Genomic DNA, 26,798 nt, shown 5'->3' with positions numbered 1-26,798 from the left:
TTCTCTTTGCATTGGCAATTTCAAACTCATTCAGTGGCTTTGAGTCCAGTACAGAAAAATAAGAAAGCTTAAGCAAGGCCCACTTGGATATTTCCATTTCCATCTAATAATATTCTCTAACAACAACTTGAAAACAAATGGTTTTTCTAGTTATGCTGCTCATAATTCATTTATGCTCATTAATATGCAAACATCAGTTTCTCAGCTGGCAGTGATTTCATGAATTTTTAACTTACATGAGATAAGCCAGAGATTAAAACTTTAAAGCCAACAATACAGAAGACTGTGAATATAATTTTAATCCCTAAATCAGAAATCTCCAAGTGTAATCCTTGGCATCTTCTAACAAACAACCACCTAGGAATTATAAAAGCATCATCTCTGAGTTCTGCCTTTAGGGTAATAATATAGACTTTCTGCAATGGTATTTGTTTGGGGATCATTAAAAACAGTGAAACCAAAGATATTTCTTGTCATTAAACTTGATCTGGGTAAACCTTACAGAGAAACTGCCTCTTACAGAAAAGCTACAATAGCTGGGTATGATGGTACACACCTATAATCCAATTTACTCAGGAGCCTAAGGCAGGAAGATTACAATTTTGTGAGACCCTGTCTCAAAAATAAAATTAAAAAGGGCTGGGGTATAGTTCAGAGATGAAACACTTCCTGATGTAACCCTCAACACAGAGGGGGAAAAAAGGAAAAAAATCTACAATAATTTATGGCTATAACCAATATACATGAAAATCATTTTGGCCAAAAGAAAATCAGAAAAAAAGGCAAATTAGAAAAGAGAAATTGGGACACTCTGCACCTAATTCCTTCTGGAACTGTAAATCAAATTCTTGATTAACTCTAAAATAAGAAAGAATAGGCAGAGAGAAGAGTTCTCTACTTAAAATCCTTCTCATTTCTCCTATATATAGAAATAGAAAGCAAGACACATAATTTTCAACACCTAAAAACCATATTTAAAAATAAACAGAAGAAAAAGTAGTTATAATAGTTTAGTCCAATACATCTAAAGTATTCTGATACCAATATGTAATGCAATCAATATTTTCAACATTAATAAAACTTTCACATTCTTTTTTTCTTACTGTCTTGGGAATTTAGTAGGTATTTTACACTTACAACACATCTCAGTTTGGACAAGCCACAGATCAAGTGCTAAAATATTGCATTAGTGGCAAGAATATTGGATAGTGCAACTATAGAACCAAAGATTACATGTTCTTCTGACAAGACAGTGGCTAGCTCTTGAAATCCAAGCATTTCCCTAGATAATGCTATGGAGACTTCTTTAACTGAATTTCTCAAATACCCAGATAACAGATTGGGTAGAAGCATTAGCTGCTCCTTCAGATAGACCAGTGTTAATACAACTTTGATAATTTCAGAACCACTGCTTGTAATTTTACAAAATTAATTTGGTACTTACAATTGTTTTCTTGTTTTTTTTTCCAGTCACAAATTAATGCACTTTTAAAAATGAACTTTCCCTAAAATGATCCATGATATCACAAACTCAATACTTACTATTTGTTAAAAGAGCTAATATACATAAAAGTATTTAACACATAAAAGAAGTTTCTGTGTACTACCTAAAACCAACAATAAAGTAAACTAAAATTCATTAGTGAATTCATTATGGTGTCATCTTTGAATTTTCCATTAGGCAAATTCAATCTCAAGTACATTACTGTCTGCATCTCCTGGCATCAAAGAGACATCTCAATCTTTGAATGTTAAGAGTACACCTTACGATATGTCAAGAGCTTTGTAATGTTTTGAACAACCAATAATAAAAAAAAAGAGTACAGCTTACCATCCCATTCAAGAGTACCTTCTAGAAACCAATAGAGTAGAGAAAAGGGATTGAGAGGAAGAGAAGAGGGCAGGGTATGGGGAAGTACTGGGAATAAAATCTACCAAATTATGCCATGCCTATGTACAAATATACCACAATCAATTAACTATAATTATATGTAAAAGTGGGATTAAGATTATAATAATAATAGAAGAGAGATCAATTGAGTTGAGCAAGTAGATCAGAGGCAGGAAGGGAAAGGGAAGGTACTTGGAAATGAGATCGACCAAATTAGGTCATGTGCATGTACAAAAATGGCATAATGAATCCCATTGTTATGTATAAATATAATGCAACAAAAAAATAAATTAATTTTAAAAAATAATTTTTCTCCAGGCACTATCATAAACCTCAGCAGGGAGGCATTTGCTCATTTGTGTTTAACCATTCAAAAGCTGCAGAGGCAGGGCAAAACTCTTGCCCTGATACACACACATGCTCACACACATAAACACACAAAAATTAATATATTTATGTACACACATGTGTATGTATTCGTCACAATGCATAGAGAAGGAATTATTTCCTGCTTTTCCAGATGAGGGAATGCAGTATGGAGATAGCAAGTACTGATTCTCAAAATCCAAAATCTGACTCTGGGGGTTTGTGGGGTGTAGCTCCGTGGTAGAGTACTTGCCTAGCATATGTGTGGTCCTGGGAAAGAAAAAGAAGGGGAAAGAGAGGGAGGGAGGAAGAGAGGGAGAGAGGGAGGAAGAAAGGAAGGAAGGATGGACAGACAAGCAAATAAATGTTCACTCCAGACTGAAGAGGAGAGAACAGAGAATTAAACAGATACACCCTATCTTTTTAACCATCCCAGGAGAGACTTGTCACGTGGTTAAAATCACATCAGGTGCCTTCAAAGGCAGTCTGGGGACCTTCTCATTGCACGCCCTCACTTGTAAGAGTTCTGTAGTCTGCAAAAAGATAAGAATCCACTTACATGTACTCTCTATGGGCAGAGTGTACCGCAGCCGCATTGCTGTAACGCCACAGGACAATCGCTGATGACAGGACATCCAGGATGGCGTCAAACTAGAAGAAAGAGACATGACTTTAGTGGTTTTGCAGTTAATGGGGCATGACTGTGAAGACACAGGAGAACTGTGCTGTGATTCAGAATATCTGAATGAGTGATTCGAAGCACTGTTTTCTGGACGCTTTGATGCTGCCATTCAAGATCTTCACGGTAAAATCTGGGGAGACTGGAGCCTCAGTACCCAAGTGCTAACCTGGTAGCAGCATCAGAGCCTCTGTGTTATTGGTGGGATCTGCTGCCACAGCCCCTGACTCTTAGCAGTCTGGAAATGTGGGACAGGGTACACTGTTCTAGAAGATGTGGCCCTGGTTTCCCCAAGGCCAGCAAGATAATTTCAGCATTTTCCTGCATATCCCAAGCCAACAATCTTGGGTAAGGATCCTTTTACTGGCTGTCAATGGAACTGCTTTACCTGGGTTCAGGGGTAAGGATAGGAGTCACCCAGAGGCTCCAGGAAGTACACCAACACTTCAATATTGCATACAAAATTCAGCACTTTGTTTGAATAAGAGAAATACAGAGAGAGAGAGAGAAATGGATGGAAGGAGAGGGTGTTCAGGGGAGAGGGGAGGTCTTGCTAAAGTGAAGGAAGAAAGTGTGTGTGTATACATGTGGTGTGTGTGCAGTGATGCACATTATTCTCGACAATCCACATCCTTCTTCAGATTCTGAAAAGAATCTTCATGCCCGCCAAACATTAAATTCTTAACAACAAAGGGCAGAAGTGGGTTTGGGAACATGCACACAGGAAACCCTACCTCTATGTAGAAGGGATGTGAAATGAGCTCTTTTGTGAGTCATCACACTATGTCACACTGCTCATCCAGAAAACTACAAGCACTGACACTTGAAGGGGCATGGGGAATTGTCACCCAATGCTTCAACATACTAACCCTAACCCTGTAAAAAGAGACCTGCTTTCTCTGACCAACTTCCCTCAGGGGGCAGGCTGAGAATTCAGGCAGTCCTAGCTGGGCTACAGACTGACTTATCCCAAAGTGAGTACTATCAATCCTAACTCTCAAACAGCTCTGTCTACACCAGCAAATGCATCACTCCAGTACAGGCCAGGTCTACACACAACCTGGAAGAGAAAAAAGGACTGAGATTCCTAAAACATCCTCTCAACTAACCACTTAGTTAAAAATGTGGTTCTCTCCCAACTGTGCTTGAGAAATATAGTCTCATTGCAGTTTAATTCTACTAAATTATAATTTTTATAGAAGCTGTTTCCATAAAAGGTGTGTTACCCATTCCAACCACCCTCTTATTTGAGGGCTTAGGGTGAGACTCATGAGCTTAGGAAAATCGTGCAAAATTTCATGAAAGTACATTTCAGATTACTTACTGCAAACCCAAAAGCAGAGGCGCTGTACCTCATAACGGAGACAGCTAAAAAGAAAGAAAATATTATTCAGAATATTTTAAAACCTCATGGACAATTTCTCTCACTTGTGTGTATATCAATACATTTGATATGGCCTTTTAAACAGTAAAAAAGCTCCAAGAGAATAAAATTAAAAATTAACTGTCCTTGTAAAAATCTGAGAATTTTAAAAAATTGAGAGTGAAAGATTTCCAAACTCTACCTGCAAGAACTTCCCTCCCCAGCATGTTCAGAAGCACCCAAGAGCCAACTTCAGGATAAGCGTGCTTAAGTAGTTGTCAATCAAATGACTTCGGAGACTTTGAGAATTTAGAAAGTGGTGATGGGGAACTGAAAAATATGCTAAACTTTCAAAGTGAAACTTCAACCATCCAAACTCCTCCCATAATAAGGTAATTATTATCTAGTAATCTAATGATATCTAATGTGCACATTATTGCTAAAAAAATTTTTTTTTGCCCACTGGAGTTTTATAGATATCAACACAGCTGTTTAAAAAAAAAAAAGTGACAAGTGATCTCAGATTAAACAATAGATGTCTGCAGTTACTTAAAACATTTTATCCATATTCAAAAATTAGAGGTACAAGTCAATTGGGTGGCACATTTGTCGAATTATATTTTGTGCCAAAGCAAAGGCCAGCTTCAAAAACTATCCTCAATTTGACTCAATAAAGGCAGATCATAAAACAAAAGCCATATTCAACAAGCAACGCCCACCCTTCAAGGAATGCAACCACCTCTGGGTCAGTAAAGCTTGGAAGCAGCTGGATCCTGAGCCTAGGTATTGCAAGTGAGCACAGGTGGGAGGCAGGCACAGAGGTCAGCACCTATATGGACTTCCATTCACCCCAATGTCCCTTTCTGGGGATCTATTTGCCATCCAATCCCCAAGAACAGACTCCAGAAAGTCAACTGCTTAAGCATTGTGCTGTGTGCCCCTGCTCCCAGCCACAAAGGGGTCACCCGACCCAAAGCGGAGCAAACATACTCCATTTTCTGTGATTTAATGATTGCTACTACAAGACAGCCTTGTTGGTCAATTTATGTAGTTACAATTGAAGTTGTAAACACTGGAGCTTTCATCAACCCTTGTTTGCTATAAAAAGACTGAGGAGCAGAAAGACAAGCCTGGGTTACAGTCAGTAATGGAGACTAAAACTAGGGTACCGAATGTTTCTTAGTCCTCCCTGCAACTCAGCCACACTCCAGGGCTCAAGCTATGAGTGGACAACGACCAACTAAACCCCTCACCTTTCTGTCTTTGTCAGGAACAGCTCCTGGTGTTCCTGCTGTTGCTCTTACTAGAGCTCAGGGAGGGTCTAGAGCCAGCTGTTCAGAGCCTGGCTGTAGCTTTCTCAGCAATGCAGTACTACAAGACAGTAGTTGGGTGGTATAAAAGGCCACTGGGCCTTCCCAAAGAGCATTAATTCCAGGACCCTGTCAACATGTGTATAAGAGGTAGCTAATCCCCGGCAGCACTGCCCTGAGCACGGGAGAAATGCCCTATGAAACTGGCTTACAGTAAGTGCTCAGTCATTGTTAACTAAACTGAACAAAATTTCATCATAGAAGTCATAGAGGGTATTTGGGTTTTCCCTTTATGGTCTGTTTTTAGAACATCTCAGCTGTGCTTTCTTGTCAGCACAACTGATAAGAAAGATCCCTACTAAGATCTTGCACAGATATTATCTAAATGGGATTCAAACAGAGGTGTCAGGCCAGAGCTCCCACTCTGTCTCCACTTGTGCTCTCCAGCCTGGGCACCAAGGACAACACACAAATAAAACAGAGCTCCCCACACCTGTCATCACAGATCACCTGTTTTGTAAGTGGTAAGCCATGATTTTAAAATATCTGTATCTGAGTAATTTGTTTATACTAGACATTTATATAGTAGTCCACAGATTTCAAAAAGGTGGATGCTTACATAATTATAGTGAAATATGTAAGAAACTCATTTCATAAATCAGAAATCAAAGGAGATGCCACTAAACAGCCAACTCCTTGACTCTAGGGGAGCTCAATGTCCATGATTTTGAACACTCTAAATTATACTGGAGAGTTCTGCTGTGAGAATTATACCTGCCCAGTAGATGGATAACCAAGGCACAATGGAATATTAATATTCTTCTGTCCCCCGTGTACCATGGAAAATGCAAGAGTCCTTAACAGAGATGTATCATTTCCTTTTAAATTGCCTCCATCTAATTTCCTTAATGACATGGAAAAGGAGAAATGCCAAAAAATTGCATGGGGAATCAAGAGTACACTGAAGGGCCCTTCACACAGCCTTGGCTCTGACAACTTCCCTGTGTGGCCAGGTCCCCAGGTTTGCTGTTAAATAACAGCAAATAGTCATTAGCACAGGACTCAAATAGAAGAGTTCAGGTGGCCTTTGAAGAATTTATGAAGAGTATCAAGTAATAACTTCATTTTCTTTGGTCCATAATTCATCACCATATATCCTAATTCTGGGTTATAAATAATCTCAACAGACAAAGTCAGATGGATTTAAATAGTTCTGTTCTGTAAGACTGCAGGGTAATCCATGGGGCATTTTGTTTTTGTTGTTGTTGGGGGGCAGTGCTGGGGGCTCATATCCAGGGCCTCTTGTATGCTAGTTAAGTGCTGTTCAATTGAACTATATCCCCACCCCCATGGGGTGCTGAGATATTTCCAGCTTCCCACATGCTACAAATAAGTTTCACCTGGGCCAGGAAGATCACCCAAGGCAGAGATGATGTGTTAGGGGCCCCTGGAGCTCCATGCACATATGACTGAGCATAGCCAAAAGCCACCATGGGGCCAACAAAGTTCAACATTGCCCATAAGGCAGGTATTAGGTTTAACAGTGGACAACAGACATGGGACCTGTCAACCTTAAATAATTATGCTGCAAACTGGCAAGATCAACAAAGAGAAGGGAAACCAGGAAACAGTGAAGCCGAGTTCTCCCAGTGAAGGCTGTTCTTATCAAGATAGGGCCCACAGAGCCCACAGAAGTGATAATGATATCACCAAGGCCATCAGTATATAGGTCCAGGTCCTGTTTAATACACCCTGCAGCTGCTCTGGAATGAAGCCCCTGATATAAGCAACCTATCTTTATCTGGATAGTACTATTGCCAGAATTCCTTAGAGGAATCTCCAAGAATGTTTTTGATATTCACAGTAGAACCTGTCTCCATGCCTCATAATTTTGACATGCACTTAGGCTAGTGACCACCAAGAGCCTACAAGGCATGCTATTATAGGTTGGGGAACCTCATTCAATTCCCCAGGGAGCTGTGGCCTGGGCTTCCTCCTCTGCAGCTTTGCCATTGTTAGGCTGGAATTGCAAAAATGTAAATGCATTCTTACCATGCATTGGGGTCCTTTCTCTTTCCTCCCTTTCCGCTTCTCACTTTGGTATCAGGGATTGAACCCAGGGGCACCAAATCCCCAGCCCTTATTATTTTTCATTTTGAGACAGGGCCTAACTTGGTTAATGAGGCTGGCCTTGAACTTGCAATCCTCCTGCCTTGTCTCCCTAGCTGCTGGGATTACAGGCGTGTGTCACCATGCCCAGCCATCCCAGCTTTTCCTTTTTACTCAGAGTCTTTTAAATGTTCATAGTTATAATTTTTGGTGCCCTGCCCAACATCTAATCCTTCTCCTGGTGGAGCATAGCAATTCTTATCTGGGGACCTGCACCCGCCCTACTTGAAGTGATATGGATAGGATGACATTTTGCCCACTCTGGTATATCCCATTAACTTGTCCCATGTACAAAGTGAATGATTCAAAGCTGTCTAAATTTGATTTGAGGCAATAAGAATCTCTCCCAAGTTTGTCCATAATTTTGGGAAGAGGATGATTAAGAGACAATTACACAGCTTATAAGACAAAACCAAGAGCCATAGGTGGTGAGTTTGACATAAATGGGTAAAGACTACCTCAAAATGAAACCAACACAGAGAAGAAGGAAATTAAAGATCAGAGACAGATCAAAGCCCCAAGGACATCAACTGAACCTCTGCAATCAGCCTTGTTGGAAATCTAACCCTCTATTCCTCAAATAGCCTCACTCAATAATTCCTCAAATACATCATCCAATGATTCTTTCATTTTCTTAAGCCAGTTGTTGAGTTTCTATGACTTGCAGCCAAATGAATCTTAATACAATATACTTTGACCTAATAATCCTATGTCCAAGAATTTCTTTTAATGCCTAAAAAAATGGAAAATGCTTATATACAAAATATTCATAGCAGGTTCATGTGATTTATAATAGCAAAATGATGAATGTGATATAAATGTCCAGTAGTAGGGTAATGGTCATGTATGGTCCATTTAAAGAATGGGCTACACATAGCTATTTTAAAATATATAAAAAACTTAATGCTTATAGTGGCATATTCAGCAAAATAATGAAACTGAAATAAACAGACAGGTAGTATGTTGGGTTCCATAGTTCCAGGGTGCTATGGGAAATGATGGGTCTTTTGGGACAGGGAATTCTGGCTAGTGCAGGTGCAAACTTAGCAAGGAGTTCAGAAGAAGCTTTGCTGAAATTTAGGCAAAGACAAAGGAGGAAGCAAGTCAGCCATGTAGTTACCTAGAGAAAGAATCTTGCAGATAATGGAAAGACAATGCAAAGACCCTGAGATAGCCCTCATGGCCTCTGACTTGCCAGGTGCTCTAAGATGAAAGAGAACAGAAAGGCAGTTATGGGAGATTATTAGGATAAGATACAAAATGATGTGATATAACTAGCTCCACAACTGTGCCTTAAAAATGCACCGAAAACCAGGGGGCAGGAAATTCCCTCAAATGATAACAGTGGGTAATCGTAGATAGGAATGTTTGAATAGATGCTTTTCTTTTTTACTTTTTGTATTTTCCACATTTCCTATAGCCATCATATTTGACCATTGGAAAAAAATAGTTTTATTTGCAGGAAAAAAAAAAGTTATCCAACTCATAACAATACAACCCGAGGTCTAAAATAAAAATAGCAGAAATCAGAATTTTGATGGGCCTCCGGGAGTAGGTGCACTGTGAGCTTCATGAATGCTTCTGGCTGATAGGAAAGTACATTACCATATACATCTTCATCGCATCTAAGTTTCTAAAATCCATCTTCCTAGTCAAATGGCCTCCACTGTCAGGGAGCTAATGACCTGAACAGTTCAGGGGAGTGTGGTGGAGGGCCAGGCAAGCCAAGGTGTGGAACATAAGCAAAATGTCACTCCCAATCTGTGAGACCTCCTGCCTCCTAGGATTTTGCTTGTCCTACATTCTACTTTCATTTACACATCAGGGGGCAGGGGTTGAGGTAATAACAGCTATACTCCCAGAAGCACACAACAGACGTCTTAAATAAATATTTATACAGGTCTGGTTAAAAGACCAGATCTTTTTTTTTTTTAAACTAAGTCACACCAGGCCAAAAAGCACATTGGCTGGAAACTCAAATTCAAACAGAAAGACAGCTGGAAAATGAGGGGGACCCAGGCAACCCATTGTGAATGCAAAACCAAATGCAAATCCCTCAGCTGAATAAGCAGCAGGCTTTAAAGGAGGGTCATGGAAGGTTGAAACAAAGAGCCCTGGAAATGCAGAGGGGAGTGTGCCAGCAAGAAAACCAAGGATCAATGGAGAGCCCCCTCAACAACATTAAACAAAGAATGCCAGTTCAATTGCTGGCTAGATTTACAGCAACAATGAGGACCCATCTGTCATTCTCTCCAAGTCAGGCAATAATTATCTTGAGCATTAACACTCTTTAGCAATACCCCAGGCCCCATAACACCTCCAAGTTGTTAAATTATATGACCAGTAAAGCTCTGTTAATAAATCAATCCCACTTTAATTAGACCGCCTCTATCACTCAGATGCCTGGCAACCACCTCACTAGCAGTCGTGAACTGACCCAACTGGAGGCCAGCTTTCCCTCGGCCACCTTCAGAGGCTCTCCTGGGCTACAGAAGAGGAAGAACTAATAGTGGTCAAAAAAATGTATTTATCTATGTTCTAACTCACTTCAACAGAACTTCCAACTGCTTCCAGACTCTCTGTTCCATTCAAAATAAGATCATCAAGTACTACAAAAATTAGTGACAGGTTGTTGAATTCCATAAAGAGGGGAAAGCTGTTTAAAAAAACAAATCAACAAAACTGATTAGTCCATGAAATCACTCATCTTCAGTTGCAACACAGTGACTTAACCTCTCATCTGTGTAGCCTAGAATTCTCAAAAGGGCTGTCTCAGGGTAAAATTCAGAAGTTGGCCCACAAAGTATTATTAAAATATCAGAATTGGGTAGAAATGTTTTTAAAACTAGGGACTTCACATTCAACAAAAACAAAATGTGAAAAACCTGAATTTTTACTTCTAAAACAACTGAGATCAACACACCGATCTGTCTCCCAGCAGTGCCAACATGGTGCTTGAGGGGGCATGAGCTCGCGGGTGTCTCCCTCTCCTGCAGGATAAAAGCCTATCTGCCATTGTGAATTGAGCTGCTGTAAACATTGATATGGTTGTGTCACTGTAGTATGCTGATTATAAGTCCTTTGGGTATATGCCAAGGAGAGGGATAACTGGGTCAAATGATAGTTCCATTCCAAGTTTTCTGAGAACTCTCCATACTGCTTTCCACAGTGGTTATACCAATTTGCAGTTCCATCAGCAACGGTGAGTGAACTGTTTTCTCCAAACATTCATTATTACTTGTATTCTTGATAATTGCCATTCTGAAGCTATGGAACCCACCTAAATGCCCTTCAACAGATGAACGGATAAAGAAAATGTGGTATATATACACAATGGATTATTACTCAGCCATAGGAAGAATGAAATGATGGCACTTGCCAGTAAATGGACGGAACTGGAAACTATCATGTTAAATAAAAATAGATCAATCCCCCCAAAAAACAAAGGTCAAATGTTCTCCCTGATATGTGAATGCTAATACACAATAAGTGGGGGAGGGGGAAGAATAGAAGTTCATTGGGTTAGACAAAGGGAAATGAAGGGAAGAGGAGGAGGATGGGAATAAGAAAGTAGAACAAATTGGACATAACTTTCCTATGTTCAGATATGAATATACGATCAGTGAAACTCCACATCCTGTTCAACCACAAGACTAGGAAGTTACACTCCATATATGTATAAAACGTCAAAATATACTCTACTGTCATGTTTATCTAAAAATAATAAATAATTTTTTAAAAAATCCAACCTGCCTCCACAGCCTGGGCCTTGTGGTAGCTAGCTGACCCCACATATTTTTAAATATGGAACCTCAGATGTAGCCCACAGCAACTGGAGAGAAAGAACATCAGTTTTATCTCTCTATCTGTAAGTTCCAGCAAAGCAGCTACCAAACATTCACTGTGCTACATGAACAGCAGCCTCCAGTGTTTCTTCCTATAGGGTCCCTCAGCAAATTACAAAAAGTGGTACCATGGGCCAGTTTCTCAAAGCCAAAAACAGTCTTTGAGAGCACTGTCTTCCCTAGACAACCCTGACAACCAATCATTAACCCCAAACAGGTTATCAGAACTCTCCACTTACCCTTGGGGCTCTGCTCATCTTTAGACAGTCAGACCATGGGTGAGACTCCAGGTGGGCCAGGATTCTCTCCTCTCACATAGTCAAAAACTGGTCTTATACAATAAAGTGACCACATGGTCCCTTCCTAAGACCCATACATACAATAATCTGTGTAATCCCCAGAAAGAGTGACTCAAAGAGGTTACAAAATGCTGCTGCTGTGGGAGCAAAGAGTATCATTTGGTAGCATCTGGAACTCTTTTCAGTGAGAGATTCTTTTGCCCTCAAATTTCTAACAGGAAACCCTGCAAAATGTCTTACTTCTGCCCCAGCCCATTCTTGGCACACAGTCAGGTTACTTTTATACACATCATATTCCATGTGACGATCAGATTGCTTGTGATGGATAAGACTCCCCTACTCTGTCCTCCTCCCCTCAGGCTATACCTACTCAACCACGCAGTCACATGGGCCTCCCTGATAACCTCCCCACCATTAGGCTTGGGCTTCGGCCCTCTGCCTGGAACAAACTTACCTGGGGCTCCACTGACCTGCCCCTCACTTCCTTCAGGGCTTCAAACCCATCCTGGCTGCTCTATTTAATAGTGAAACCTGCCCAGTGCTCCACTCAGCTGCCCCTTATTTTCTCCTCCATGTTTCTTAATCCAGAGCACATATGCTCTACCACATTATTCAATGTACTTACGTGTGAAAACCTGGTGTATCATGTATCCACCCATCACCCCTTAGAAAAGAAGCACTACAAAGGCATAAACTTTGAATTTTTGCTCCCTATCGCCTCCCACACGTCTAGATCAATGCCTGAATGTTTGCAAAGCATTCAGTTTGGTTGACCAATTGCTTGCTTCCTTGATTAGAATAACATCTTTCCTCTTAGCTCCAGCTTGCCAGGAAATGGTCTTCAAGGAGAAAGCAGACAGAACCAAACACCAAAAGACCCAGGTGTATTACCAAGCAATCATTTCCTAATCCAAAGGAGCAGAAGCTATCCTCTCTACTGACTCTCTGTAAGGCAGCGGGGAGCCTTGAGGCATCTGCAAATACAAAGACCTACGGAAAGAGCAAGAACTAAGTAGCATAAGAGAACAAAATGGGAAAGAGAGCAACCCAGGACAATCTCCAGGGTAGACCAGAGAGCCCTGGCTCCCTCAATGCATACCCCATGTTAGCTCTGCTCAGTTAGCATCACGTGGAAAGCACATGACCCCCCATCCCAGAAATCAGAATCTCTGGAACACTGGCAGGATTGCTGCCACTTCCCAGGGAGAGTTCTGGAGTACAGAGTTCTCAACCCAGGGACCAAAAGCCAAGATTTCAGCTTTTAATGCTGAAATTACTTCAATACCACCACACCCTTTCATGTTTCTTCTTGTACAGGCCAGAAAGAAAGAGGAGGAAGAGCCCTTGAAGCCAGTTACTCAATGAATGTTTATGGACTATCCTCAGTGGAGTAAATAACCCACCCTCATGGCTGCTACATTCATTCCAAAGAACTAGCAGCCGGAGTGAGGTCCTTGCTGAATGTCATTCCCACATTTCTTTTTGGTGTTTTGAGTTTGGGGGTTTTGCAGTACTAGGGATGGAACCCAGGGCCTCATGCATGCTAGGCAAGCTCTCTACCACTAAGCTACACCCCAGCCCCATATGTGCACATTTCTTTTTTGTTTGTTTGCATTTTCGGGATATCAGGGATTAAACTCAGGGGTACTCAGGCCACTGAGCCACATCCCCAGCCCTATTTTGTATTTTATTTAGAAACAGTTTCTCACTGAATTGCTTAGTGCCTCACTTTTGCTGAGGCTGGCTTTGAACTTGTGATCCTCCTGCCTCAGCCTCCTGAGACACTAAATGGGATTACAGGCATGTGCCACTGCATCTGGCCATATATGCACATTTCTAACACTTGCTCTTACACATAATTTTACACAACCCTGTGCTGTGCTTTCCGTGATGCCAGCACAGCTATCAAGTAGCCCAATGCCTGTGTGAGGGAGTCTGAGGGTATCCTCAGACTACACTCAGCCCTGTCTAGACCAGCATGAGTAGCAAGCCTAAGTTCCCCATTCTTTCACTCAATAAATAAACATTAAATGAGTATCTACTACATGCCAAGCACTGTTGAATGAGAGGAGGATACAGCAGTTACTTCCCAACAATTTGATGAAACATACCTTTTAAAACTCTGTCTTTTCCTTAATTGCAGAATACTGCTACGTAATAAGCAATTATTGGAGAGAGAAATAGAGATAAGAGGGAAATTTACAAAACAGAAGCTTCATATTTGATCATCTCCAGCCTTCTGCTCTGGGTACGTGTGTGGCTGTAAGGAATTTAAGGATTCTAAGTAAGCTCTCATCCTTAGTCTGTTATTTCCAACTTGGCTCAGCATCTCTCCTCTGGCAACCAAAGCTCCTGCCCCTACCGCCTTCATCTTTCAGCACACAAAATGATCCTTGTCTTCTCCCAACAAGCGTAAAGTCAAGAGTTGAAGCATATTCATCTTTAGCCCCAGGGCCAATAAAGGCACAAGTACATTGTTGGTGCTCATCAAATGCTTAAGAAATTAAAATGGACAAGGCTTGAGAGATCTCTGAACATCAATAAAAATATCTAGTTGTTAACATAAAATGATGAATTCATGCCAGAACCTAAAGTTAATGCTGTGGGCCCTAGAGCAATAGTGTGGATATTTTCACCAAGGTCATTCTCCCACGGTCTGGTGCTTCTGGTACCATTCTGCACATTGAACCTCTTTGGTTGAAGGCTGCTAAGGGAACATTGAAGAACACAGCATATTGTGAGGAAAAGGAATATATTGAATTAGGCTTTAAAGACTTGGCTTAAAGAAATGGTGCTGAATAAATAGTTACTCATTTGAGCTGAATCAAATCATTAGAAGATCATTAACATTACCACTCCGGGAATAAAAGTTAAACATAGTAGAATAAAGCCTTTTTTCTCTCTTCCTTCCTGCCATCCTCCTGAAAGAAAACCTACCAAAGTAAGACAAAGCATAGAAAACTAGGGAAAGAATACAGTCAATCCCCAAAGCCCTCATTTAGAAACGATATCCACATTGGGGCTGGGGTTGTGGCTCAGCAGTAGAGCACTCACCTAGCATAAGTGAGGCCCTGGGTTTAGTCCGCAGCATCAGATAAAAATAAATAAATAAATAAAGGTATTGTGTCCAACTATAACTAAATTAAAAACAAACAAAAGACATCCACTAACTAAAGTGTAGACTGTACTGGGGGAAGACGTTGAAAGCTGACAACATACCTCATTCGAATCTGAGGTATGACTCAGGTTTTCACAATTAGGTGGCACCAAACAATTACCCTCTCATGCCAATACCTAGTGTGGGAGTGAGCTACAGCATTTGCTCCTGAGCCCTTTCCCTTATTCCACACACTACACAGTGAAACCTAAGAAGTAACTGCCAGCCAGCCAAGGGTACAAGAATCAGGCAGTTGGAATGTCAATGGCATTGTCAACAAGGGGAGCCAAGGCTTCCCTGTCAGCCAGGCGGTCTTTTGCTTAAAAGGCAGAAAGATGTTACCAAAGGCAGACAGATGGGGTGTAAAGTGCCCTGAGGAAAAAATACTCAAAGCTGCCTGCTGCTCCCTTCATGCCCAGCTCTCCCTAAAGCCACAATGATTAGAACCGTGAGGTCCTGAAAAACTGGTAAACATAACTAGGGAATCAAAGAGAATGAAGAAGGGAATTCAGCAAGGCCCCCAGACCAAGCCAATATACAAATACCAGTTATTTCTATATAGCCATGAACGTTAAGAAAGTGCAATTTTTAAAAGATACTATTTAAACATCATACAAATAAAATACTGAGGACTAAACTAATGAAACTAAAACAAAAATGCTCAAGACCTCACCTAGAAAAACAACACACTGGATGAAATGAGACTAAATGTAGGGACAGATACACCATGTTTATAGACTGGAAGACTCAATATTATCAATCAAAATCCAGCCAGTTTTCCTGGGAGAGAATAAGATAATCCTAAAGTTTACTTGGAAAGTAGAGAGTCAAGAATAACCATGATAATCCTAAACAACAAAAAAAAAACTGGAAGGTAGTCACTACCAGATATCAAGATTCAAAGCTATAGTTAAAAAAAAAAAAAAAGGAAAAATGGTACTGGTACAAGGATAAACAAAAAGACCATAGAACCCAAGATCCACACACATATGGCCATTTGATTTACATACAAGAAGAAAAGTACATACCTAATGTACACTGGGAAAGAGTTCTCGTCATTTAAAACTGTTGGGTCAATTAGACATTCACATGAAATCACTGAATCTTGACCCTACCTCACACCATATATAAAAACGTACCAATCTGAGCGATAGATTTAAATACGTAAGGCAAAGGATGACATTGGAGACATCTGAAATAGTGGAAAGTATTTTAATAATCCTAGAGGAAGAAAAAGTCATAAACAGGACATAAATGCATTCATCCTAAGGGAAGGTAGCAAATAGAACTGCATTAAAAGACCCCATTAAAAGAGCAAACAGCAAGCTATAGAGTGGGAAAAGATATTTATAATACTTTACAACTACCAGGGGACTTGTATAGAGAACTCTAAATAAGTTTTACAAATAATAAGAGAAAAATAATAGGAAAATGGGCAAAAGACTTAACTGGTTCTTCATGAAAGATGATACACAAATGACGAATAAGCACAGGAAAACATGTTTAACTTCATTAGTAACCAGTAACCAGGGAAAATACAATTAAAGCCACACAGAGATAACACTAAATACCCAGAGAAAGCTAAACAGGGTGATCTTTTAAAATGTTGAATTGAAACCCTCAAAAACTGGGAACAAAAATTTAAATTGGTATAAACTTTTTAAAATGTAATATCAGCATCTATAAAAGCTGATCATATTGACTCAACCATTAGAATCCTAGATGTATGCTCAATACATATACATTTGGATACCAGGAGATACTTACACAAATGCCCACACCAGCATTATTCATATTGCCCCAAATGGAAACAACCCTAATGTTTGTTCATAGTAGAATGGATAAATTGATTGAGTATTCATCCATTGGAATACTACACAACAATGACTATAGATGAATCACAGCTAATCACAATTATATACATGAACCTCAACAAATAACAAGACCACAAGAGGCAAACACAAAAGCATTGATTAGATTATCTATTATTGATCCTGTTTGAATAAACTTGAAAAACAGATAATGGTCTGTGGTGGTTGAAGACATGATAGTGGTTATATCTGGGGCTGGTGACCAGAAGGGGACATGAGAAGAGTTTCTCAAATGGAAAAATAAGTGAGTTTGAATGATGACTACACAGCTGTTTTCACTATATGAAGATTTATTAAGCTTCACAATTTTGATCTGTGATTCTTCTCTGGGTCTTTAATTTTTTACATGATATGTGCAATTATTTTTTAAAAAAGCTCTTAGACTTTTTTGGTAATTTCATTAAAAGTCAAGAAACAGATGGCAAATTGAATAAAGAAGAAGATTAATTCCATTTCTACCTAAGACAACGGTAGAAATAAAAGGAATTTTTAAATGCTGAGTGTTGGTGAAAGTATGGGGAGGTAGTATCTTTTCTGTAGAGAAATCTCTTTATAAGACAAATTAGAAATATTTATCATAATGTAGCATACACATTCTTTGAACTCAGCAACTATACTTTAAGAAATATATTCTGTACTTGTGTTGGCACAGATGCCAAAAGAAACATTCAAGTATGTTTATTATAGATACATAAAAGCAAAATATTAAATCACTCCATTAATAAGGGAGTGCTTTAATGAAGCAGTACATATCCATACCACAGAGGTTATTAAGCTCTTGAAAAAGATAGATGTGTAATGCGCAAAATGTAGTAAGTGAACAAAGTAAGGTCATTAGTAATTGTCAAAGCTCATATGTGTGGGTACATGAGTGTTCATGGAAATAAAATTATATAAATAAAATTTTAGAGAAGCTACAAAAAAAAACAGGGGTGATGATTACTTTAAAGGAAAGGGAACAAGAGTGCAAGGTTGAAAGGATGTTCTCATTCCACTTCAAAACCTATTGTATGCTTTGGATTCTCTTCCTGTGTATGTTGTACATGTACCTGCATGGATTTCCAAGGTGAAAATACAAGTCCATGCACCACAACCAAATAAAGCAGCCTAACCATGGGACAGGACACCGGCAATCAGCTTCTATGGAGTTGCTTGCCAACACAGACAAATTTTATTTGGCCAAAAATAGCTTGTACAGATAGGGATTTAAGTGGCTGACATCTTAGACTACCTAGGTCTGCTCTCAATTTATAGGATTACAAATCAAATACGTTCTTCAATATCCACAAAGTAAAATTAAAATAGTCAGGAATTTCTCAAAATTAAAATCCCTAGGACAACACCTTTCTCCTTTTGCAATAAACCTTTTCCTTTTTGGTTGAGGACAATGTTAGTGGAGAATCAAGGAGGAGGAGGGAGAGGGACAAATGCAAATATTTTCAATGATATTACTGTCCAGGACATTTGCTGAGGAGATATAAAACCCAGACACTATTCTGCAGTGACTAGGAAGGTCAGATATCCATTTGGCTACATTATCTCTTTTATTAGGTGTTGAAAACCTATGTGGTCTCTTTTTTCAAATTTGCCATCACATACTGAGCAGTTAACTGCACAATCTTAAGATTATTCTAGATAAAAATATAAAACTAGACTCAAATAAAATTTATACTATAACTAAAATAATTTTCTCAACAAATATGCCTCAATTTATTTGAAATCATATGTCAATGGGTGTATTTTAGGGTAACCTAGATTTATCTTATTTCAAGTATACTGTCAGCTTTCATTAACTTGAGCATGAGTCCTTATAGATTATACGGAAGTAAAAATGGGAATAAAAGAAAGAAATCTGAAGTCTGGTTTCCAAATCAACAAATGCATTACCTATCCATATACCCTATGTATACTCTAAAGTGAGAAGAATACAATGACAAAGAAAAGACATCACCAGATCCATCAAATGACCAACCCAATATCACAAGAGAAGCCTGGGGAATCGGTTACAAGAACAAGCATGAAATACACAAAAGTGAAATTATAGATACTCTATGATGTCACTTTGTCAAATAATCCAGACTGAATTCTAACAGGATTTTATAGCTAAAGAGCTGTGTTTGGGGCATTTTACATAAGCCAGGACAATTTCCCAATGATATTAAGTTATAAATCAAAGATGAATCAGTATTGATGCTCCAAAGGAAAATAAAGAGAGTCATGGTTTTTCTTGATCCAATGACAATAATTCTTCCTTAGTAGCACCAGTTCTATTTCCACTCAGCACTAATAAATAACTCATAACTAGGTATCAGGTCAGAAAATTGAAAGTCTGCAAACTCTCTGCCATGGTTGAAGCACCTACCTCATGGCTTTTCAAAAGGAGTTCCTTAGACCCTGTAGATTTAAGTCTTCCCATCCTGGCCCCATTTCATTTCAATCACAGCAACTTCCTTATCTTCAGAATTAGAATTCTGTCAAAGATTTACCTGCAGAAATCTAGCAAAAAAAGAACCCACTGTATACCAAATTTGTAAGAAGAATGAATAATGACAAACCAGAAACAAAGAGAAAAACAAAAGTATTCCTACGATAGAAAATCTATGAAATATTTGGGTAAAGATCAAAGACTTACAAGCAATATATGATAGAAATATGATGGCGGTATTCAGGACAGTGGTTACCTTTGGAGTGGGACAGTGACTTGCAGAGGACATGAGAAGGACTTGTCAGATGGGAAGATGAGTGAGTGTGAGTGTGGTTACACAGCAAAGCTCACTTTGTGAAAATTAATTAAGCTTCACAACCTAGCCACATTCCCTGGTCCACATCAAAACCCCTGCTACAATTACTATCCAATAGGAAAATAAGGCTGATCTATTTCTATCCTCCAAGATAGTTCTCAGAGAAATCTATCAATCACCACCATGCAGTGGGTACCATGACCCTCAACTTCAATGCCAGGTAATTCTTTACTGGGATGCACATATATGCAGAGAGTGGACAGTCATTAAGCATCTTTTTTCATTCATTCTTCCTTCCTTTTTTCTGGTAAAAGAAGTTCCCCGCTCCTTTTTTAAAATTCTTCTTCTTTGAGGCAGGAACTGGTCCTTCTCAGTAGCTAAGATGACCCCATCCTCCTCCGTTAGAGGAAAGTACATGACCTGACTGCAGCATATCCCACCCCCCTGGACACAGTGACTAGACAATCAGAATCCTTTTTTTCAGAGAATGAGAGAAATGATGGGACAGAAAAGGTTTTTCTTCTCCTGATATATGGGAGACTTTTTTTTTGGGGGGGAGGGGCAATTCAAGGCCACTCATGTAGAAAGCCAGTCCAAGAATGAAGCTGACACAGAAGAAAGAAGAAAAGAGAGGAAAGGAAGGAGGGAGTGAGAACTGAATTCTGACATCATTTGAGCTCATGGATCTGGCCAATTCTATTCTGTAATACATTCTCATTTATTTTGCTAAGATGAGGGACTTTCACTGCGTATCCTGGAACTCTCAACTGCTACAACATACACACATCTCTTTCAATCAGAGCGCCTGATGCTCAGACTCATGCTACTCCCCTCTTATCTTGGCATCATCCAAAGACAAATTAAGAACCAATTCACATGAGGGTTTCTTCAAATAAGATCCCTTCAAATTATAGACAGGCTCAGTCTTAAAAATCCAATTACATCCAATTCAAAGGCATAGACACACCACCAATATGTAAAATCCACAGCTAACGGGATGATGGCTGAAATGGTATTGTCTAGTTAACCTCACTTTGTTTTGACCCTTTCTCACAATAAAAAGTTCATCCCTAAAGGCCAACTAGGCTGTGGTTTGACCATAGCACAGGACCATTTCTGCTATCTCACTCCCATTTGCCTCTTCCATGACCCTTCTTCCCTACCACTGTAAGGAGGACAAAAGTCCAAGATACTGAAATAATTTCTCCTTTGGAATAAATATCCAAATAATTCTACTTACAAAATCTATTTTCAGCAAGTTCTAGAGTATCTATGTCAGGAGTTCCCAAAACACCCCCAAGTTTTGTGAGTCACCAGAAGGACTCCCAAGACTTGGCATATAGTCATATCCATGGCTAAGATTCATTATAACAAAAAGATATAAAGCAAATTGAGCAAAGGGGAGAGGTCCATGGACAAAGTCTGGAGGAAACCAAATAGAAGCATCCAAGAGTCCTCTCCCAGAGGAGTCACAGAAGACAGGTTTAATTCCTCCACAGGTTATGACAACAACTTGTTCAAAACTTTAGTGATCAGGGATTTTAGGGGCCCTTTTACATAGGTACCCTCCACCTAGTACCTACCAAAACTCCAGACTCCCAGGAGGAAAACACGTGTTGAACATAAACCACATGGGTTGCACAAACAGTTTAGGCACAGTAAGCCACTTTTATTTGGAGGAAATTTATTTTCTGTGTAGGCAACTATTTACTAGCCAAGCTCCCAAACACTACCAATAGCCAATAAAGCAAGCAAACACTTTTAGGATAGGCAATCTCCAGCCTGCTCCATTAGCCTTCTCTGCACAGGATCACAGCTAACTCCTCTCATTAAAAATAGAATGGAACCCTGAGACAGAAGCAACTTATCCAAAAATCACATAGTAAGGCAAGAATTGGCACTCAGGTGTCCAGATTCACAGACAGAAGATGACATCGTCACTCCCAGATACACACATCTTCCAGAGAAGTCAGTTCTCTTCAGAGGCATAGACTACAAGGAATGGAGATGCAAAAATGACTCTTCTCAGTCCACAAATTCTCCATGGCAACATTAATTACATCCATTGCTTGAATGTTTCACTGATAGAATAAATATAATTTTTAATATCCTTCCACTACATCCTTTTAGGAAAAAAAAAAGTCTCCAACTCTATTATATTTTAAAATACCCAGTTAATTACCACTTTAATTAAAATCATACATTTTCATTTAAAGCTGGAAGAGTCCTTAGAGATGGTCTATCTAGTCCAACAGCCTTATGTAACAGAAAAAGAAATGGTCCAGAGAGGGAAGCTACTTGACGGAAGCCTGGTCATCAATGTGTCCAAAACCAGGGCAAGAATCCTCCTGTCCTGACTTCCAGTCATATGCCCATCCTAGCACATGTTGCTGTCTCCCCCCCCCCCAGGGCAGACTGTCTGAGAACAGAAGACTATAAGCTTATTATACACCCTTAAGAGCTTAATGATCTAAAATGAATTATCAGCAAGGAAGCCTGTACAGCCTTGCAAAGAACCAATAATCTTCTAATTGGAGAGAAAAATTATTGTTATCATGGAGAAGATTTCATATGATATTTAGATGCTATTTATAATGCATCCCTTTTAAAATATACATGGTTACCCAGAAGCACAATGCAGTGCTGAGTCTGCAAAGATGCAACATGCCCCAGACATCCAGGCTCCACAAGCAAAGCTGCTGGACTGGCCACCAGGGACCTTTCACACCCTGTCCAGCCTCTAAGCAATTTGTGATTCCTTCAGGCTCAATCAGCCTGAAAGAAAATTAAGGAGCTTATTTACATGGCCAGAGGAGACAGAGATTCAGTCTTCCCGGGACATCATCATCATGACACCACGCACAGAGAGCCACAGAAATACATGACTACAGAGGACTAGTCATTTCTCTACAGAACAGATTCTCATTGTGTATGTAATCCAGCAACTAGAAAAACCTAAATGAGGACAGTGTTTCCATTCTAATTTGAAATACATGTAAAATAATAATAATAATAATAATAAAGCTGACAGATGAAAGTCTAGAAGGTGACATTTAAGGTGTACTACTACAAAGGTATAAATCAAGGTTTATCTACTGGGGACACTTTCGCCCCCCCACCCCAGGGCGCATTTGGCAAAGTCTGAGACATTGTTAGTTGTCATGGGGAGAGAAGATGACAACTAATATCTAATGAGTAGAGGCCAACTTTCCTGTTAAATGTCCTACAAGGATCATGACAGCCCCCAACAAAGAATTATCCAGCCCAAAATATCAACAGCATTAAGGTTGACAAGCTGATGTGAACAGATAAAGACCAATCGACAGCTCTTGATGGTGTGTGGGAATAGATGTGATGCCCAGAGGTCTATACTGTTCTAGTATTGAATATGATGATGATGGAATCATAACCATAATTCAAATAATCAGAGAATTCCATTTCCCAAAACATTTAGATAGAGTTTTAGTTGGAATATTTTACTGGGTTTTAAAATTTTTTCATTTGTGCATTAAAATTATACATAGTAGTGAAATCCATTATTCCATATTCATACATGCACATAATTGATCAATCTCATTCCTTAGTACCTTCCCATGCCCTCTACCCTACTCTCCCACTTACTCTACTATTACTGATCTCCCTTCTATAGTTACTATTTTAGTTAGTGCATTCCTTATGATATATTCATACATGAACATAGCACAGTTTGGTAGATTTCATTACTTCTCCAGGCCCTCCCTTCCTCCTGCCCCCTACTCTACTGGTCTCCCTTCTATTTTCATATTTCAGTTTTTTAAGGCTTGTGTCCTTTCATTCTGCAAAACTTTGAATGTCTTTTAGCTCCAATTTAGCCATTATTCTTGGGATGAAGCTGCAGCTCTACCTCCATACTGGGGCCAGGAAGCTAAGGGCCCCAGGGTAAACTTTGAAAAGGGACCCACAGTGCAGAGCTTGCCATCATGGATCATGTGGCCTACATTCCAGAGCCTCCAGTTTCCACTCAGCAGTTTGTATTTTTAATTATGTTTCTAATAATTTAGAGTAAAGTTTTATGAAAACACTGGTAAATCAAGACACTAATTAGGAAGAAATGAAACCTGTATTACCAGTGACACAGCAGATCCTGATAACCCAGGAGAAGAGTAGGTGATGAAAGATCTGCAAAGCATGAATTTATAGAAAAAGTAAAATGCCCAAGCATTAAGAGTAAAACAGGACCATGGCACAGACAAAGCCAAAAATTTAGGAAGATGTGTTCAAACGTCACTTTCTCTTATTTAGTTCTTGTCTTTTGGTGTTCTTTCTTGCACCAAACACACACACAAAAAACAAAAGAGGCTGGGGCTACAGCTCAGTGGCAGAGCATTTGCCTAGCATGTGTGAGGCACTGGGCTCAATCTTCAGCCCCACATAAAAATAAACAAATAAAATAAAGGCATGCTGTCCATACACAAGTACCAAAACAAAACAAAAAAAGAAACCTCACAAATTTGGATGAAGAAATCACCTGAAGGCCAAATGGGAGGATAATTAATTAACAGGATTAGAGTGCCTTTAGGCGTCCATCTAGAGTCATTATCCACAGGATATTGAGGCCAGATCTGATTGCACAAGCGGATAAGTTTTGGGAGCTTTAGGTCCCGGTTGAGAGAAAGAAACCCTAGGTTAGCCAGGAGGCCACCTAGGGGATTATGGGAGGGATGGACCAGGAACCCCCCATGATGAGAGGAGGGAGGTGAGTTTAGAGATGGGGCCTCGCCAGTCTCTGTCATCACCAGTTGATGATAGACAACTCAGGGGGTTGTCTCCACCACTGGGTAAGCATCAGGGCAGGAGCCCATAGAGGCACTTGTGCGCCTGGTGCTGGGGCTGCATAGAGAAGAGAGAGAGAGTAACCCAAGGCTGGGGGTCAGTCTCACCAGGAGTAGTTCCCTGATTGCCCTCAGAAGTCAGGACTCTGTAGTATTCTGGGACCTGACCTGGAATGTCCGATGATGGGTGCGGAGAGGGCGTTCCGCAGAATGGAGGGCCTGGTTCCACCATGGGATCCAGGTTGGGGTCTGGGGATGCTCAGTCACCCTCAAAGAGGGGAGCAGGCATGCCGGGGACCCCGATCCCAGGTTTTGGCACCAAAAATGAAAGGAAAGTGAGAAAGCGAGAGACGGGTGAGTAAGAAATGAAGGACCTAGACCACCTCACCCCCTCCCTCTCTTGTTCTCTCACTTTCCTTTCAGGCCTCACCTCCAGGAGAGTCTCCAGGCTCATGGGGGGTCCAGGGATCCACCCACACAGTGTTGAGTAGGGGATGGAGGAGTTTTCCAGAGAGGAGCAGGAAGGAGGCCCTGGGGCATGCCTGTGCATAAGAAGTGGGCAAGCACAGGAAAGACAGCATAGGAAAGAAAAATCTCAGTGAGCACAGTGAGGTGAGAACCAGAGGGAGAGTGCTGACCGACCGGTCAAGGGAGGAGATTCAGGGTGGTGGGCTATAGGGTCTCCAAGAACAAGACTCTGAGGAAAGGGCAGCAGTGGAGAGAGGAGGCACAGGGGACACCGAGGAAGAATAGAGGGGATATGTGGATTTTGAAAACTCCTGGAGATTGTAGAGGAAAAGATGCTAAAGAATGAGGTTATGGATAGTGACCTGCCTGTGAAATTCTACAGTGTGGTTTTAATCGGCAGAAAAGCCTGATCCTGCTGTATTTCTCACTAAATAAGGAAAATAAAAATGCCATTAGGGCCTGTTGCAGCTATGACTGGGAAAAACCTGCATCCCCAGTTACAAGGGCTTGGTCCCACCTGGCCTACTTTTAGCTTGCAAAATAAGCTTCTCCAACACAAAAGGACCACGCTTTAAGTGGCAGTAAGAATTTTAACCTTGTGCAAATGGCCCAGCAGGATTCCTTACCAATCAGACCAATGCTTCTGAGAGGCCAAGGCTTTCTTTTTTAGAGAGAAAGGTCTCCCACACAAAAAGGAACCCGCAGGGGAGACAGATAATGGCCTGGCCTCTCCTGAGTCTCTCTGCTTACAAAGCTGAAGGCTCTAGGGCCAGCAGGGGTCACACCTTTCTCATGATCTAATGTATTGGCAAGTATTTTCAAGTCCCAAAGAGAAAGGGCAGACTTGGCACCTTGCAAACAAGCCCATCTCCCCTCCCCTGATGCACAGCTGCCTTCCTGCCCCTGCTATCATCACTGTCTCAGGAGGGAAGGTGGGGACAATCCTGTTAAACCTCCTAAATCAAGCTCACAGTAAACAAAGATGGTATTTACTCCCTGCTAATATGCTACAGAACCAACTCTTCCTAAACCTCCAAAATATTTTTATCTATGCATTATCCCATCCCATCCAAGAGACCACGTGAATGTCTCAATTCCCTGGCCTGGAAGCTCCCCACAGGTCATGCCCATCTTATTCCTATTTGTGAATCTCTGCTCCAACCTCACCCTAGCACTAAGCAAAGGGGACTGCCACTTTTGAGCATTTGGCACACTGACACACAGCTGTCATATATGCACACATGTATACACACACACATGAAGAAATGTATGGCACTGACTACAATTCAACTCCTCTCTGGAACCCAAATCTACCTTTTATCTCTGTGACATGCCTGTGTGCCAGCCAAGATCCCAGCAGGGAATAGAAATCACCCTCAATAGCAAAAATGAAGAGACTTTAACTTACTTTAATATGTGAGGTGAAGACAGCAAAACTGGGATGTTAAGGCACCAGAAAAGCACACAAGTCGGACTAGAGTGACAAAGGGAGGAAACAGTGTCCCCTGGGCCTGGCAGGAGGTGGCATCCTGCAAGGGGTGCTGCCTAGGAAGGAAGTTATCCTGGAGCTGCTATGGTCAGAGGTGCAGAGCCTAGCAGAGATCTCCCCTGCTGCTCCTCTTTCACCAGGAAATCCCAGCAGGTGTCCCTACTCCTCAGGCCACACCCCTCTCAGCTAGAGGCCTTCCCCAGCCTCCATCACCTGCCCAGGCCAGCCAAGCCTAGTGCCCACAGAATTATTTACTTCTATCATTAAGAAAAGGAAATTACAACCAAATGATTTTTCAACCCTTTAATTTTTCTACTTTTGATAATTTGGTTATATTAT

At 40.5% G+C, this 26,798-nt stretch overlaps 1 protein-coding gene across 1 annotated transcript in view; it reads right to left on the bottom strand.

The window, feature by feature from the left end:
- Positions 1 to 26,798, bottom strand: part of LOC308630469 (transmembrane protein 163) — a 134,352-nt gene that overhangs the window by 69,640 nt on the left and 37,914 nt on the right. The window contains exons 2-3 of the mRNA XM_081260597.1: positions 4,261 to 4,304; positions 2,817 to 2,908 (exon numbers count right to left, since the gene is read on the bottom strand). Of these exons, the coding sequence (XP_081116723.1) occupies positions 2,817 to 2,908; positions 4,261 to 4,293 (125 nt within the window). The 5' untranslated portion in view covers positions 4,294 to 4,304. The remainder of the gene's footprint in view (positions 1 to 2,816; positions 2,909 to 4,260; positions 4,305 to 26,798) is intronic.

The sequence above is a fragment of the Spermophilus citellus genome, assembly GCF_964194105.1.
Source record: "Spermophilus citellus genome assembly, chromosome: 11".
Taxonomy (NCBI): Eukaryota; Metazoa; Chordata; class Mammalia; order Rodentia; family Sciuridae; genus Spermophilus; species Spermophilus citellus.
The sequence above is the reverse complement of the archived record's forward strand: the minus strand, read 5'-3'. Positions and strand labels throughout refer to the sequence as shown.